Raw genomic sequence first — 19,407 nt, 5'->3', positions numbered from 1 at the left:
TCAAACAGGATGCAAATGGAGGTCTATTCAGCCGGACGTTATTATACGCTTTGGAGTTTGGATTCTTGTTTGCCTAGAAAACGTAAAGTATTTCAAGAGTTTTTATATTTTCATTACATCTTTGTCCTTATTTCTCTATATCCGTAGCTCTACCATGTGCGTATTCGGGGGCGCCAAAATAGGGAGAAAAGGGAAGGAAAGAAAAGGGGTTGACGAATTGCTGTTTGACATGGGGGGGGGGGGGGGTGGATGCGCCGAATTGATGTTCAACCTAGAGTATGTATATAGCGGGTGCCGAATTTATGTTTTGCTTAGGGGCGCCGAATTGATGTTCGACCTAGGATGTGCCAAATTGATCTTCATCCTAGGGGGGGGGGGGCGAATTAATGTTTTACCTCGGGGCGCCGTATAGATGTTCGACATAGGGGCACCGAAGGGCACCGAAATGATGTTTAACCTTGGGGATGGGGCGCCGAATAATTTGTTTCTATATACGGTTGTCGAGTTGCTGTTTGACATATAGGGGCGCCGAATTGATGTTCAACCTAGGGGGTGCCGAATGGATATTCACCACACGCCAATTTGATATTTGTCTCGGTGCATCAAATTCAGGTTCAATTTACCTAGGGAGGGGAGGGGGTGCCAAACTCATGTTTGCTCCCATCAATTACCAATCATGTTCATGATTACCAAAAGTGCCTAGAAAGTCCTAATTTTAGATCAGAATATAAAAACAAATTCATCCTACTCTTCGCATTAATTGTTTAGTAAGGTGGCGATCCTGTTCATGGTAAGATAAGTGCTTAGAATGTCTGACTTTGTATCAAAATATATAGATTTTTATTCAGCTCGCGCTTCGCGCTCGCATAAACTGTTTTGTTACTGATCATCCTTTTCATGATAACCGAAAATGCTTACTCAAATGTCCAAATTTTAGGTAAGAATATGAAAAAAATTTCATCTCGCTCTTTGCGGACGCATCAATGTTTAGTTAGATGACAATCCTGTTCATGATTACCAAAAGTGCTTAGAATGTCCACATTTTAGGTCAAAATATCAATCACTTTTTAAGCTCGCGCTTCGCACTCGCACAAATTTACGAGGTCTGAATATCAAAAATTTTGAACTCGCGCTTAGCGCTCGCATTAATTATTTAGCTATATACCCATCCTGTTCATGGTTATAAAAAGTGCTTATGATGTCCAGTGTTGGATTGGGAATTCAAAAATTGTCAGTTCGCACTTTGTGATCGCATAAAATGTTTTGTTACTGATCATCCTTTTCATGATAACCGAAAATGCTTACTCAAATGTCCAAATTTTAGGTAAGAATATGAAAAAAATTTCATCTCGCTCTTTGCGGACGCATCAATGTTTAGTTAGATGACAATCCTGTTCATGATTACCAAAAGTGCTTAGAATGTCCACATTTTAGGTCAAAATATCAATCACTTTTTAAGCTCGCGCTTCGCACTCGCACAAATTTACGAGGTCTGAATATCAAAAAATTTGAACTCGCGCTTAGCGCTCGCATTAATTATTTAGCTATATACCCATCCTGTTCATGGTTATAAAAAGTGCTTATGATGTCCAGTGTTGGATTGGGAATTCAAAAATTGTCAGTTCGCACTTCGTGATCGCATAAAATGTTGATAGATACTCATCCTGTTCTTGATTGCCAAAAGTGCTCATAGATTTTTTTCCCCTCAAATTTTAGGTCAGAATATAAAAAAAATTCAGCTCACGTTTCGCGCTCGTATCAATAATAATTGTTTAAATAATTCATATACATATCATGTTCACGGTTGCAAAAAGCGTAGAATGTTTGATCGGAAAACAGATGAAAATATCCCCCTCCCCTATTGGCGAAAGCTGGATCTAGCCCCGGTTAAGAAATTACAGCTCCCGCACATAATTTTAATATGGTCTACCACTCTGATGAAAAGTTGAACTAAATTGAAACCCCAAAACGCTTAAAAATTCTATGCTTTCTGGTCGCATTTATTCTTTTCAAGAAGTGGATACAACTTTGATCTTTTTTTACATGGACACACTATGGACACATTAAAAAAAATGGTCTTCGATTGCCTTTTTCACGTGGTTGTGGAATAAGACAATTCAAAATGCATTTAGGCACTTTGATTGCCTGAGTGGTCGGGTCGGGGTGCAATTTTCCGAAAAGTTCACAGGGGCGCAAAAATAGTGACCCCCTCGTGGTGCAAAATCCTGGATATGCGCATGTCCGTCGGGCATCGTTTCCACTTTTGTACCTCTTTATCTATACCGGTGTGATACTATATAAGTCCATGGATCAGTTTACTTCCATTTCGTCTGATGCCAAATCGTCAAATTGCCAACTCGCCTACTATCATTAAAGTCTACCATAATTATGTTCATCCACTATCGTCTAGTAACCAGTTGGTCCAATAGCCATTCAGTCCATATACCATTTGGTCTAATTGGACAACGTGCTATTGTGCAAAATGAATGAAAATGAATTGGATACTGGACCAAATAGTTGTTCGACGAAATATTGATGGACGGAATGGATATGGACTAAATTAAATCAGACCATGTGGTGAGTGCAAGTTGGCACTTGGCAGTCGACGACTTGGCAATTTACCAATGGACCTACTAGGCCACTAAATTGAACTTGTCCGAGTGTGCCATAACACCTAAACTGCAGGCTTTCTCATATCCGATACCCCCCCCCCCCACCCCCGCCGCCCCAAGAAAGGGAAGGGGGGCATGGAGGAGAGAGAAGAAATAAAGAAAGAAGTAGATTGTTGAAAGGGAATCAAAATAATATGAATCAAAGGGAATGTAAACGCAATATCATACTCTGTTTGAATCGCTTCTCTTTCATGGAATTTATATTTTGAATAGATCGTTTCATTTCAGTCTTTCACATTATTTTACTTTCAACCCTGTATTTCATCAGCTTTACTATCAAAAGCCTGCGTAGCGAATTACAAAACGTCCCATCCTTGTTTCACCACCCATGACATTACGTAATTATCATTTCATTATTATCATGTAATGAAATTCATACTGTGTTTACACGCTGCATCTGCTGTCAGTTTGACTACCTTGTAAATATTTATTTACAAGGTAAAGCTTATTTCCAAGGTAATATTTATTTACAAGGTAAAGCCTATTTCCCCACTGGAAAATAGCTTTAGAGCTTTCGTGGGTCATCCTGTGTAAGCCTGTTGTTTTTAATGCTACTGTATATATATTATGGTGACTTGCGAAATAAAATCAATCAATCAATATTTTTTGACGATATCCAGTTGAAATCAGTGGCGTTCAAAATAATGGGGAAGGATTGGGGCTATATGGATTCCCAAATTTGTCACGGCCAATACAAAAAGAAAGCGAGAAGGGGAACTAATATCTGAATATTATGTCAAAATCTATCACCGATAAAAAATGATTTGTGCCCGACACATATATCTGGCCCCTTAATTCATATATTTTACGTTTATTATTTACGCCAATAGTTCAAGCAAGGTTCCTAACATCTTTCTGTATTTTTCGATGTTTACACAATTCCTAGCCTTGGGTTGGGGGTTGTGTGTATTCCTTATGTTCGCATTTTTTAATGTTATTTTTCTATTTATTTCAATATTATCCTCTCCAACTTTATTATGGTATGACTATTCAAGGAATTATAATTACTCGTTTGCTTGCATGCTCCATGACCGCTTTGCCTTCACTCCGGGGGGGGGGGGGGCACTTACATTGACGAGTGGATACCATGCGCGACCCCAAAAACACGTAAAAAGGATGTCTTTTTGTCAAAAACACAAAAATATTAAAAAAAAGGGTATCTATGTTGCTAGGAAAGCTACGTGTTTAGGGTAATATTTTCGGGGATGATGAAACAAAATTAAAATGTTTTATAAAGGATGTCCTTTTTGCCCCAACACTACGTGTTTAGAGTCCGACTTGCGCGAGTTGTGGAAGGTGCATGGGGCCGTACTAAACCAAAATAATGATGTGTAAAGGTAAAACCAACGACCGACGGACCCGACATAACAATAAAATATCGCTATACTTGTTTAGGGGTTCATTTCAGGAATACTTGCCAAGAGTATCGTTTTGTTTCCAATACTTGTTAAGGGTCGGTTTGAGACGCCAATACTTGTTAAGGGGTGCAGTTTGAGAATATGGAAAATACGTGTTTGGGTGCTTTTCGAGACCCCATGGTCGCGCATGGTATCCACTCGTCAATGGAAGTGCCCCCCCCCCCCCCGGCCTTCACTTCTCTCAGTGCGTATTCAGAACTATTACTGTATTCTCATTGATCCCCCTGGAGTTGTAAAAAACCCATAAAGGCAAAATATTATATTTTCATCGGCAGCACATGTGCATTAATTACATCATCATAAATTAAGTACATCAGGGTCCATGATCAGAAAAAGCGTATACCCATTAAACCTCGCCACGGATGGGGCTTGTCCCAAAATAAAAATTTTATTTTTGTCTCGTTTCGAAATTTCATTTTTATTTTGGCTGCTATATGCTTCAAGCACATATTTGCTTACTGTATATAGTTTGCCTATGCATTTTACTCATTATATATATATTTTTTTATATATTGTATTTCTCCAGTCACTACATATACGATTGTCACTTGTATTATGATCATGTCTCAAGCATTGTAAATTTGTTTTGTATATTATTCCAATAAATGCAAAAAAATCCTGCAAAAAAAGCCACATCACCACATAGTTGAACCATTCCAACTATTTATACGATCAATACGATCGCCTCGACTGATCTGATACGATTAATTATTCCGCGATTATAATTAAGGCCCTTGGAACCGGGGGTGCAAAGCACCCCCAAGATTTTACAATGGGGTGCGGCGTGCATTATTTTCCATGTAGGCAGCTCCCCCTGGAATTCTGGTATAGGTGTCGAATTGGATAAATGTAGGAAAATTACCAACATTTTGTATTGGAACCTTTTTTAATGTTTTTCTTTTGCTTTGTCAAATTTTCCTCAGCACCGCCACCAAAAAAAAAAATCGTGACAGTGTGAACTTGGCACTTTTTTTTCAATCATAAAAAATGATTATATTATTTTCCCGCATGAGTTTTGAAATATTGACACGTACGCCAGAATCTCTTTGGTCCTAATATGAAGCATAAATTTCCACGTCTATAAAACAACAGTTATCATTCGTTTTTCCTATAGTTATAGCAGGGAAATGGGAGTTACAATTCCATTGATAAATAAGTCTAAAATGTTATGCCAATCAAGATGCAAGTCCCGGATGCAAGTAATGTCTTTGTCCTGCTCATGTCGCAGTCATTCACATTTTTTCAACGGTTGAACTGCTCGTGCACACTCTGTATGCGTATAGGCCTTTCCCGGAGGCCTTTCTTCCTCTCATTTGTTATAAAATTTCATCTTTTTATCAATTCTTTCTACTTGTTTACTGTCTATGAAGGGGTAGCAAGTTGATCTCCCATGGGGTGCCCCTATCTATTGCTGCATCATTTGTATCCATTTCTCTTTGACCATCCATTTCTTGGGAAAATACATCAATTGGATGATCCATTTATATATGCCTATCCATCCATTCTTTCAGTCATCCATCCACCGGTCGTGCTGATGGTTTGATTATAGCATGGACCTAATAGGTCCATGATTGTATAAAGTATAAAGCGCCCTACTATATCATTATAGGCTACCCCCACCCCCTCCCCATACTACATAAAAACTCGGCGACCCATGTACACATTTCAAAGCAGACGTGATGTACATGCACAATTCCCTTGTACATGTTGCACCTTGCTGCTTCTCCAGGTTTGCTTAGTCTTCTTTCACATACGTTGTTGCACTTTGCCCCACGGCGTGCCTTGTAAAGTTCTGTTGTAAGACTCTACATGCTGGTCGGCCCTGGAAATCACAACTCTGAAGCACGTGCACCGCGCAATACTCAACTTCTCATTTTTCCATATCTCGATGCAAGCTTTCTTGTGTGGATGCAAAAATAAGAGTTTTCCCAGAAATCTTGTCCCTGACGTCATGTCTGCCCCCCCCCCTCATTTTTTGACTCATGACGCCTTTACTCTGCTTGTTCGACCTTGAGCCGTTGGTCCCCTGGTTGCTTGCTCACAGGCATTCGTGCTTTCTTAGCAGTCAGGTAAAAACCTCGGCACAGAAATAACAGAAATTAGCAACTTGATGCGTACGTTGGTCACATTCATGCTATCACGGTCTACACAATGTAGACTACACGTACGTACTTCGCATCAACAGGTTTCTCAGCTCACCTTTTGACCTCGCGAGTTCAATCTAAACAAACGAAGAGTAGTCAAGTGTTGCATTGGGATTGTATCTTCGTTATGTTTTACTACAGGCCTATATTTAACCCCGCATTGGGGTTGCATCTTCGTTATGTTTTACTATAGGCCTATATTTAACCCCGCATTGGGGTTGCATATTCGTTATGTTTTACTATAGGCATATATGATTGCATCTTCGTTATGTTTTACTATAGGCCTATATTTAACCCCGTATTAAACAAACCCTGTTTTATATCGTAGAACCTGCTCTGAAAGTAATCGTTTTTCTCTTCGCCCTTTCCCTTCATGCTTGGCTGTAGACAGAATGGTGGTGGCCGTCTGTTTAGAGTTTTAAATATTTTTGGTCTAACTTTTTTTTCCAATTTCTCCTCTGTACTTTGCGAGTGGATCTAAATAATCTGAAACTGACTGAAACATTCAGGAAAGATAAAAAAACACCAAAATATCAAATTAGGGTATGTTGTATCCATATCCCTTTATGATGGCTCTCCTGATTCTCTTTCACCAATCCACTTCTTTCTTTCTTCTCTCTCCTCCCTCCCCCTTTCCTTTGGGGAGGGCCAAGGAGTCAGTATACAGAGTATACATACAGTGAGCTGCGCTATAGCGCCTCGCTGTAGTTCCCGTATATGTATCACGCCAAGCTATACATGAAGGGAAAAGTGCATAAAAGAGCTACAATCCACATGAATAAAGATCAAACTCGGAACTCGGCCCTTGCCCATCTCTGGGATTCTCGTATCTCTTTTAGTCTTGGAGTACTTTCAGATTCATGACATAAGAGTCCGAAAGTAAGCCGTATTGGGCAATCCTTTGCTTCGTCATTCACGTCAGATAATCAACGTGTCTGAATCCTTTTTCACGCGTACGATACATTTATGGATATAGCTCAATATAGTATTCTTATCCTGTGTGTGCTATCGCAAATAGTGGATTATAACTGAAACTAATGCAGAGCGCAAGCATGTCGCTAGCCGCCTAGCATCGGCTCATTGAGCTTGCACGCACCGTTCGATGTTTGCTTTCTACTCAGCTACACACACAGAGTACTGCACTTTGTTGATACGGGGATTTCTTGATACTGCGCATGCGCCATGACGTATTTCATCAATATGCATGAGTCGTAATGAATATGCATGATTCGAACGGTGTTCTAATATCAATTTATTTTTTAACCCGAGAGGGCGTCAATAAGAAAGTTCAAACTTTTATCGTTTAACCGACATTTGTTATAATATATGTTTCACCCCTCAATATCATGAGAATATAAAAGTTATGCAAGTTTCTTTTCCGTGATAAAATAGAGCAATAATATAGGTATTTAATGAATGTAATAATTTCAAAATTGATTCATTGCCCTTGTCTGAGATCAACCAATCATACACTATACCTTTAATGAAAATGAACAAAATAAAGAAATTAATGATAATAATCTTAAAATTACATTGCATTATCTTTTATTAGAAAGGTAAAATTTCCTTTATAAAAATGAAGGCAATACTCATTCACTTCCAATTTTCATGAATTCGTATCAAACTTTTTTTTTGGGGGGGAGTCAAAGAGAAGGGAATTTTTAAACAAAAAGTATAATATATATCAATGGGGGAGACAGCTGGCAACCTTTTGGATTTCTTTTTTTTAGGGGGGGTGGGTGGGGAGTTCCATTTATGAAACCCTGCTTTCGCCTCTGATACTAACCATTCCCAGACAGCACTTGCTTTCCATCTTAGCTCCGCAGAATCCAAACACCGATACGACCATGACGATGATGCCAGCGATGAGGAAAATGTAGGCCGCGGTGTGGTGGAGGTTGTCAGTCAGGATGGCGGTAAGATGCTTCGAGTCGGAGTCAACCAGGACCCAGATGCCTAGAGCCATTAGGATGATACCTCCAAGCTGTGGAGGGAATTGAGAAAGACATAGTAAGAACCCAGATACCTAGAGCCATTAGGATGATACCTCCAAGCTGTGGAGAGAATTGAGAAAGACATAGTAAGGCTCTTTTGAGATTTGGTCTGTTCATATATTGAATTAAGGAGTGGAGTGGAGGTTTAGGTCAGGAAGGTGGCAAGATGCGTCGAGTCGGCATCGACCTGGGGAGCGTTTCATCAACAATTTTGTCCGACAAGATGTCAGATCTGACATCTTTCCTTGATTCTGATTGGCTGAGAGGCACTGTTACTATGGTAACTGTCAGATAAAACAGGATTTGTCGGATAAAACGTCCGACAAGTCCTTTCATGAAACACTCCCCAGGACCCAGATACCTAGAGCCATTAGGATGATACCTCCAAGCTGTGGAGGGAATCGAGAAAGACATGTAAGGCTCTTTTGAAATTTGTTCTGTTCATATATTGAATTAAGGAGTGGAGTGGTGGAGGTTTTGGTCAGGAAGGTGGTAAGATGCTTGGAGACGGTATCAACCAGAACCAAGATGATTCCTACAGTTTGTTGAGGGATATTGACAAGAGAAGAGAAAGATAAGGCAATTTAGAGATTTGTTCTGTTCATATTTTGACTCAAGCAGGGGAATGGAGGAGGTTTTGGTCAGGATGGCGATTAAACGCTTAGATAACATCGACCAGAGCCATGAGAATGATGCCTCCCAACTGAAGGAGAATAATATGAGAAGAAAGAGGACTTATGCAGTAGAAACTTAAATACATGTATTTTATAGTGGCGTAGTGAGCGATCAATTTTGAGGGGAATAGTATGAGGCGCCGAATGTACCAATATTATATAGAACAATTATTTGTTATATAATCATTATTTATTAAATAATAACTATTATTTATATATAATTTACATTTTATTTGTAAATAACTACTATTATATAAAATATCATTTCTAATTATTTATATATAATTCCAAGTAATACTTCATTATTTGTAAATAATAATAGTTCGACATTCCATTATTTATAAATAATGATTATTTGTTTTTCATTATTTATAAATAATGATTATTTGTTTTTCATTATTTATAAATAATGATTATTTGTTTTTCATTATTTATAAATAATTTGTTGAGTTTTCCATTATTTATAAATAATGATTATTTGTTAAATAATGAAAACGTCTACTTCATTATTTATAAATAATTTTTTCGAGTGCACCATTATTCTCATTATTTATAAATAATCATTATTTAATGTTCGAGTTTTCCATTATTTATAAATAAAGATTATTTGTTAAATAATGAAATATCTACTTCATTATTTATAAATAATAATTTTGTTTCAATATCCATTATTTATAAATAATCATTATTTATAAACTATTTTTACAGTTTGCCATTATATACAAATAATCATTATTTATATACAAATAACCATTATTTATTAAATAATGCCATTATTTATTAAATAATGCCATTATTTATTAAATAATGGAAAACTCGCTATAACATGCAAATGTGGGACCGCCCATGATATGAATATTCATGATGCGATTTCCTTTTTCGTGATTTTTCTTCACAAATTTTTGTCCATTTCCTCTTCATAATGACATTTCTTGAAGCAATTTTCTAGGGATATGGTCTGATTGTAATATTCTTCATTTTCTATATAACCTTGTCTTCGTAGAAATATCAAAAAGTGTAATTTTATACGATTTTTCCTACAGTTCACAATCCCCATAGGCGCGCGTGTATCGTAGGGACAACCGGTGAATCGACGGACCAACCAACGTAGTATTTCGATAAAGAGCACTCCGTCGATTCACCGGTTGTCCCTACGATACACGCGCGCCTATGGGGATTGTGAACTGTAGGAAAAATCGTATAAAATTACACTTTTTGATATTTCTACGAAGACAAGGTTATATAGAAAATGAAGAATATTACAATCAGACCATATCCCTAGAAAATTGCTTCAAGAAATGTCATTATGAAGAGGAAATGGACAAAAATTTGTCAAGAAAAATCACGAAAAAGGAAATCGCATCATGAATATTCATATCATGGGCGGTCCCACATTTGCATGTTATAGCGAGTTTTCCATTATTTAATAAATAATGGCATTATTTAATAAATAATGGCATTATTTAATAAATAATGGTTATTTGTATATAAATAATGATTATTTGTATATAATGGCAAACTGTAAAAATTGTTTATAAATAATGATTATTTATAAATAATGGATATTGAAACAAAATTATTATTTATAAATAATGAAGTAGATATTTCATTATTTAACAAATAATCTTTATTTATAAATAATGGAAAACTCGAACATTAAATAATGATTATTTATAAATAATGAGAATAATGGTGCACTCGAAAAAATTATTTATAAATAATGAAGTAGACGTTTTCATTATTTAACAAATAATCATTATTTATAAATAATGGAAAACTCAACAAATTATTTATAAATAATGAAAAACAAATAATCATTATTTATAAATAATGAAAAACAAATAATCATTATTTATAAATAATGAAAAACAAATAATCATTATTTGTAAATAATGAAAAACAAATAATCATTATTTATAAATAATGAAAAACAAATAATCATTATTTATAAATAATGAAAAACAAATAATCATTATTTATAAATAATGGAATGTCGAACTATTATTATTTACAAATAATGAAGTATTACTTGGAATTATATATAAATAATTAGAAATGATATTTTATATAATAGTAGTTATTTACAAATAAAATGTAAATTATATATAAATAATAGTTATTATTTAATAAATAATGATTATATAACAAATAATTGTTCTATATAATATTGGTACATTCGGCGCCTCATAGAATAGACATGGTTGAGAGGGCAAAATTTCTTCTGTATGCCAGTTATTTCATACTTCATACAAAAATATGATACACCCATATGGAGGGATTTCTTTTGAAAAGGAGACATGTGACGATCCTTCAATTCATCATTGCAAATTTGAAATGTCGTTCCAATGAAACTTGAAAACATATCTACTTTTACGAAAATATATCTTGTTATCCTATTCAATCCCTCCCTCTTTTTCTTTCATTCTTGTAGAATTGTAATTTTTTCTTCTTCTCTTAATACTTGTAATTTTTTATTTGAACCGTTAGGAGTCTTGACCCTTCCTTGGAATGGATATGTGCACACAAGCACTGTTGTCACTGGCATTATAATGCCGCCATCAATTTCAAGTTTAACTGCTCATGATGGCGGTCTCCTGCGTTCATTAAGTACATTTATTATTATTATTACTATCATTAAAGAGTCAAGTTTATGCTCACATTGTTATTTTGTATTCATTGGCCCGTATACTGAAGTCAGGTTTAACTTAATAGACCATGGTCTAACTCTGTGCTAAAATTATGGGAAGCCAAAAGTGTTTAAAAATTCATTAAGTTGTGTGTTTCTTATGTTTAGTGTGCTCTTTCCTGATTCATCCATTGTAAAGACAATCATCTTTTTATACTTCCTAGACAATTGTGAATGATTTTAGAGCCAAATGAGCTGAAATATGATATCTCTACTGTTAGTGATTTATGTAACAATTGGCTATCCATACTTAAACCACAACTTTAAACCTGACTTTAAGTTAAACCGGACTTCAGAATACGGGCTATAATGTAATTAATATTATATTGTTTATGTTATGGTTTATTTTGTATATTGCATATAATCATGTCACAGTTGATATTGTATTATTTTGAACACAGAAATAAAAGCAAACAATTGAATAGGAGATGTATATTCAATGAATAAATATGCGTTTAGCTTGGCGGTGAAAATACCACAGGTACCATGCCACCCAGTAGATTTAATGAGAAAAGCCACAAAGAATTAAGATTTTATCTGGTAACATGTATTTTCCTGAATATATCATGTTTCCATTACACAAGTGGCATATGGATTATTGCCAGCCATGTAATGAGCTACATGTATGCAAACTGAAATACAAAACAAAAATAGAAATCTAATTTGAAAAAAAGTGAAAGCTGATTTGAGAGAGAGTTGGAGAGGGATGGAGTTGAGGCCATAGGAGCAATTTCATGAAACAAATGACCTTGTTTAGGTCGTTTCCTTTTTATTGATGAATGTCCGGTGGCAGATTTCTGTACAAAAAAACCTGCACCCAATCCTGGTCAGTAAAAAGGAAACAACTAGTGCAAGACCGGGGGGGGGGGGGGGGGGGGGGTACTCAGTATACAGTAAATATATGATACGTATGTGCCGTGGTTGAGACCCCCATTTTCAGCATAAATTTCCGTTCCAGAGCATCACCCTTTCAGAAAGCCATAGAAATTCCCATTTTTTCCCGTTCCGGAGACCCTCAACTTTGTGATTTCTCGCTCCATAGAGCGCCCGTCGTGATCTACTCAGCCGCTCAGAGCGGCGAGCTCGATCGGCGCAGAGCCATTATGTCGGCCCCCCCAAGCTCCCCATGCCCGCAGCTAGCTTGCACTGGCCCGATATAAATCTAGCAAGACGCGCGCGCGTTTTATGCCTACGATCTAATGAGTTCCGGAGACCCCTGTTTTTAATGTGGTCCGCGAGCATTGCACTTTTAGCAATCGTTGATCCAAGAGCCGTTCCGGAGACCCCCGTTTTAAGACCGAGATTTAGTTCCAGAGCCCCCTATTTTCGAGTTGGCGCGGCACATAGGTATCAAATTATAATTCGAGTGTCCCCCCCCCCCCCCGGTGCAAGACCTGAGTGTACAGCCTTTGGTTCAGTTGCTTCACAGCCAAAGTATTCCACATCCAACATATTGCTGACGTTTCGTAAAGGCAAAGACAAAAGTTGCAGCTTCTGCCTGGATTAAGGCTACTTTTGACCCTTTGATAGGCTGAAAATTGAAACGCTGATTCAGACTTACCAAGAAAAGAAAGTTGAAACAGCAGAGGATTCCTCGGCAGAAGTTTCCACCCCATGAAAGCTTCTTCTTCAGGTCAGCCATGTTGGTTCTGATTTGGTGTCTCCTTTAAGAGGTTTATATAAACTGTGAAATTTAAGAAGATAAAGTAGAGAAATGCAAATAAAGTACAAGTAGGCCAAGTCATGATGTTTCTAAAAGATGTCAAGTTATTATTATTACACTGTATGTAAACATATCTGTAATTTTTTTTACTTTTGGACTCCTGTCATTTACAAGCTTTTTTTTAAGCTTTCTACAGGTGTTCCATTTTCCATTTATTTTGTTACCTATATAATGTATTTGATTTATTTTTCTTGTATATATACACATATATTTCAGCTGTTTATATCTTGAATGTACATATTTTTGTGGTTTTTTAATGGAAAAGAATAAACAAATTGACTTGAATTGAATTAAATTAAACCAGTTTTTGTCAACGGGTGGTTAACCGGCGTTAGGAAAAATTTACCAACATCTACAGAAAGCACTCTTAAGCAAGGGTGATGCTACAGAGGGCATGGGAAAACTGCCTCTCCCCCATTGAGTTTTCATGCAGTGATTAAAAATATTCTAAGAAAAATGAAACCTGTGTAAAAGCTACGAGTAGACTTCTTTCTTATAAATCAACAAATACTTGTACTTGGAATGATGTATTCTACACAATGGCATATCTAGGGGGAGGTTTGCAAGGTAAAATAAAACCCGAGTCAAAAGTATATCACATCGGTGAAAGGGGCTCAAATTCAGCTCTTTTTTCCTTGATGTGAAGTGACCTTTTTTACAACCATGACCCAACCCAAATACAACCTTCCAGTGCCTCAAATGCCTTTGCTTCATACAGTGATTAAAAATATTCTAAGAAAAATGAAATAAACAAGAAAGAATAGTATCAAAAGCATATCTTACTATTAAACTCAAGATAAAGTCTGTTTGGTATTCATTGAACAAAAAAAATGATGTCACTTAATTATACACAAATCTGTGTAAAAACTACCAGTAGACTTCTTTCTTATAAATCAACAAATACTTGTACTCAGATCAATGTATTCTACACAATGGCATATCTAGGGGGAAGGTTGCAAGGTAAAATAAAACCTGTTTCAAAGTATATCACATTGGTGAAAGGGGCTCAAATTCATCTCCTTTTCCTTGATGTGAACTATTTTACAACCATGACCCTACCCAAATACAACCTTCTGGTGTCTCAAAGTCCTTGTTTTGACCTTTCGATAGTGTATTTGATTCTATGATCTATCATATCATGTACTCATGGTATTATTACCTTAAGGTCAAGCACATGTACTCTTTGCATTCTATTTGCACTTTTGAAAAGAAAGTCTGGAAAATATAGACTACATTGATGAAAAAATAAATACATATCTCCTGGCGATACAAGGCCGTATACAATTTTAATTACATGGCTTCTTTGGTATGCTACTGTGATCTGATTGATGCCGACTCCGCCGAGCAATGTACAATATACATATTTTGGTCAAACGATATACCCTGCAGTATTGGTAATTCATTTACATGTTTCAAATAAATGTACATGTATGCATTGATGTCCTCATATGAATTCAATGGTACAATTACGCTGAAAGGTCTGAAAATCAATGTTCCCAAGTTTTGAGCCCTCCCCTTTCATATATATTCTGTTACCCTTTTCCTCATATTCTTCCACTTCTTTCCTTTTTTGTTCTAAGTTACCCCCCCCCCTTTATAGGCATCTCCTTGTTTATCAGCCCTCCTACCCCCCCCCCTTCTCTGTCTTCCATTCTTACTCATAGTTCGGTGTCTCTAATTGACTCCTGTATCAAATCCAAACTCATATCAACTATCAATTCAGGGGGTGCCCGAATGAGTCACCATTTTCAACTTAGAAATCCCTAAGCATGGGTCAACCTTATGCGAAAAATTCCTAGACTTAATTTTGCCCCATGAAAAAGTGGTTCAGCCCCCCCCCCCCCCCCCCCGGCCCCTACTATCTACAGCAACCCCCTCAACTCACTCAGTCCTTCTCTTCTTTTGTCTCTCTTTTTCTTTACCCTTCTCTCTTTCTTTTTTCTGATTTTTTCTCCCAAACCCTCTCTCACAATCAAACAACACTCCACATCTGCACATGTGCATATATACTGCTTTGTTTTGGTGTTAAAATCAATTCTAATCATTGTTTATCCAATGTAGTACAGCTGAGCACAACAAGTAGGCCTATATCTGGAGCACAATGCATATTGCATATCAGATTTCATCACTGTATGCCCTTTCCAGCCTGAGTAGGTTTTTGTTTTAATGCTTTGCATCATGGTCTTTCTAAATTATTTTTTAATAACTTTGCCAAAGTTTGTTGCTGATTGGTTTCCATTCTAGGGGTTCTTGCTCATGTAAAAATATGATATTGTTTTAATGAAATGATATACATGTACTCCGCTTTCTCCTTGTTGATTTTTTTTTTCTTTTTTTTCCGATCACTCCAATCCCTTGTATATATTTTGATTGATTTTTGATTTTTTTGTTGTAAATTTTATAGTGGAATTTGATGTAAATGATTTGTATGTTGAAGATTTATCAATAAAAACATAAATAAAAAAAAAAGATTTCATCACTGTAAAGTGGATGGATACATCTACATGATTTGTCATTGCTTGCTGTTAGCTAAACAAACAAAAACATAATAGCAGCGAAAGGCAACCAGGTTCAGCGTTATGTCTGTGTATACAGTACAGCACAGCGTTAAATGTTTATTCTTACAATATGAGACAATTATTCCCCAGCACTTGGATAGTGAGATGTTGGACTACATTTTCTCACTTCAAGGACAACTTTTATCTGGGTCATGATTCAAATGAAAAGTTTGGTGACAAAGTCCTAGTGACATTTGATATGTTTTCTGAAAATATACATACAATATTACAATCATATGTATACTGAGAGTTTCAGGGCCCTTATATCAACTCTTGATAGGCCTATTATGAAATGAGTGAGCAATTAATTAGTGCAGGATATTTTACTTGTAAGGAATAATTAACAAAGTTCTTTATTTCTAATACTTAATTGGTTTTGATTTCCATATTTGACTTTCGGAATAAAATGAATGACAAATTAGATCCATTCAACAGATAATAAGAACAATATAAGAAGAGTGTAAGCTATAATCTACTGTATATAACTCTGAACAGAGTATTCCCTAAAATTGATCTTCAACTATGAAGGTTACTCTTATACAGAAAAAGGACAAAAACAGGCAAAAATGTAGAAAGGAAAGTTCATTTCAATGTTTTGTACAATTCCATAGATTATGAAAAATCACTAATTACAATTCTACATGTACTTATCACTATTATCAATGCTAAATTTTGTATTTTTCTGTTTATTTAGTATTCAGATTCATAATGTTGTATTATCCTATTCACCATTTTATTAAAATTTGATTTATCTCCAATATTTTGACAGATAAGGCTGAGATGAAACTTTGCCTGAATGCCTCAGTTGAGTGATTTTTTTTGTTACTGGAAATTTTTTAATAGCTCTTTTGAAGGCTATGTTCATTAATGCAAGGCTGAAAATGAATTTTTTCCTGCTTGACTGATCAGTTTCCATTAACTTCACCCATTAAATAAAAACTTTGGAAAAATTCAATCAAAATACATCTTACTAAAACATTTCCCGCTGATATTATTTTAGACAGCTAAGTTTTTTTCATACTATTACTCTGATATTAAATATGTTCACACAATTCTGAGTCACATAATCAATTATTTTTAAAATCTACTAAAAAAAAATGATTCAAGAACTAGAAGTTAAAAAAAGAATATTGTTTTCAAATATATTTTCCATTTCCATTACCTAAGACACTTTTTGCTGAAAATTACACAACCATACCATATCAGATTGTTATATAGTTTAACTACAGTCACTACAACTAAATGGATAAAACAGGCTTTTTATCCCCTTTGATTGACTGTCAGATTATTAAATTCTTTCAATTACACCTCAAATTGTCCACATTTTCAGTATTCTTTATAAAGCTCAAAATGTTTATCAATCCCTTCAAATCGTTACATGTTAATGGCTAAATGTAGGCCTATTCTTTGGACTATCTTCTAGCATCGAGGAAAATGAAAATTTGCCAGCTGCTTAATGAATGAGGGAAATGCAGGGGAAATCGAATTACGAATCTCTACTGTGACTGAACAGCTCATTGGCAAGTTATTAACTGTTTTAATAAAGATGATGCAATATGGTACAGGTTGGTTTAAAAAAATAAACCCAGAAATTTAAATGAATTGTCACTTTGTCTTGTCGATTCAATCAAAGCCCTTATTATGTGGTTTGGTAAATTTAACGATCAGACACTCATTTTCAAAGATTGTAGGTGCTAACATTATAAAATGCATTACATGAAGTATACAGTCTAAACTTATAGATCTATACAAATTAGATATTAACTTATTAGTGTCTTGAATTATGAAAATCGAGTGCTTGATCATGTGCTAGTTTTCTTTCTTTCATTTTTTGTATAAAACCACATCTCATGCATGCAAATTTCAGCATATATGTATTGCTCTTTGTAATAAAAAAAAAATATGCAAAGAAAAGTCTACATCAGCTGGTACATACAGTGTACATGTAAGATGGAGTATTAAAAAAATGCACCTAAGTTTTAATTTCTTACCTCTATCCACAATGCCCCCTGGTAAATTTGAAGCACTCTTTTTTTTTTCAAAAGTGATGCATAATATACCTGTATATAGTATGTGTACCATATTGTAAGAAGATTAATGGGTTTTTCAAAGGCATGGTACCTGTACTGTTTATATCTTCATCTTATTAACACATCAAACAGATGTGTTTATTAATTAGTAGCCTCTCGAGGATAGACAGATTAAGGGGCCATCGGAAGTTTCTCACACTGGTTTACTGGTACTTGCATGTGCATATATGTACTGTAGTAAAAAAATAAAAATAAATGTCCCCCCACCCCCATGAAAGGCTAGCAACAAAAGGGTTCTCACTCTCAAAAAGGACCTAATTAAATGAAGGAGAAAATCAAATGAATGAAACAAAGCTCTCAATTACTTTCAAAAGGGGCACTTTTCACAAGAAGGGGAGTTTAATGTACATCTTTCTCTGCAAAACCAACAAAAGATGTACATGTACATTAAACCTCCCCTTTTGAAAGTAAAAGAGCTTTTTTCTATTAATGAGCGGGTTTTCCAATATAGTTTTTCTGCAAATTATAGGTCTGTTTTTAGAATAACCTTTTTTTCCTAGTCATTTTTTTGTCTGCACCCACAACCCATTTTTGAAACCCTATCCCCTATCTTTTCCTTGCACTACAAGAATTGGTGCCCTTTCTTCTACTCTAGCCTTAAACATATTTACCATCACTTCTTCAATAAGAGAGATACAAAGAAACATTTCCCTGATACACATAGCCTATACACACATGTCACATAATCATATTCCCAATTTGATATGAATATATGCGAATATCCCACATACCATCCAAATATAATCCTCTACCACCACAAAGCACAAACCAGAAAAGATGAGATGCACAGTTTATTACCAACAAGTTCAATATAATGATTCCAACAAACATATATATTCTCACTATACTCACTATATTCTCAACTTGGTATACTATCCACAAACATGCACGCACGACTTGATCCACTGTCCACCCTTATAGTACAACAGCTAGAACGCATATGTGTATGATTGCTCACACCCTTCGATGGGCTGATCACTCGAGCAACACGCGCTGTTTTGGAATTCTGTAAAAGCCCATCCCACTTAAAGGCCCACACTCCTATTATTCCATATCCTTTCATTTACGTTCAATTCATCCTACATCCCACGCAGAATGTAGGTTCGCTGAGTAGCTAGTCTAACTTCACAGACCTTTTCACATTATCTTATTAATATTTTTTATTCTTTATATTGATATTTTTATAACAAATTGACAATACTTCTGAGGCATGCATGTAGTGATAAGAATGACAAGCTCTGCTTTTTTAAATAGTTCCTATTCATATTATTATCTATAAGTATCTCCAATTAGCTTCTTTGAATGTTATTACCATTGTCTAATATCTATTGAACTACTGTAATGTGCTATTTTAATAGTTTGTTCTTTCTTGCTGAATGTAAATAATAGATTATATTTTGTGTGATATGGAAAATAAATTAGACTGAAACTGGAGCTGAATCAGTTGG

General features: G+C 35.5%; 1 protein-coding gene across 1 annotated transcript; it reads right to left on the bottom strand.

Moving 5' to 3' along the window:
* Nucleotides 1-4,492: 4,492 nt before the first annotated feature.
* Nucleotides 4,493-18,914, bottom strand: LOC135155504 (CD9 antigen-like). The gene is made up of 3 exons (XM_064104752.1): nt 18,812-18,914; nt 13,150-13,272; nt 4,493-8,218 (listed from the first exon to the last, which is right to left on the bottom strand). The coding sequence occupies exons 2-3, from the start codon at nt 13,228-13,230 to the stop codon at nt 7,988-7,990; spliced, it is 312 nt and encodes a 103-aa protein (XP_063960822.1). The 5' UTR covers nt 13,231-13,272; nt 18,812-18,914; the 3' UTR covers nt 4,493-7,987.
* Nucleotides 18,915-19,407: the final 493 nt, after the last annotated feature.

This window comes from Lytechinus pictus, chromosome 9 (genome assembly GCF_037042905.1).
Source record: "Lytechinus pictus isolate F3 Inbred chromosome 9, Lp3.0, whole genome shotgun sequence".
In the NCBI taxonomy this organism is placed as follows: domain Eukaryota; kingdom Metazoa; phylum Echinodermata; class Echinoidea; order Temnopleuroida; family Toxopneustidae; genus Lytechinus; species Lytechinus pictus.
This window is presented reverse-complemented; position numbering and strand designations above follow the sequence as displayed.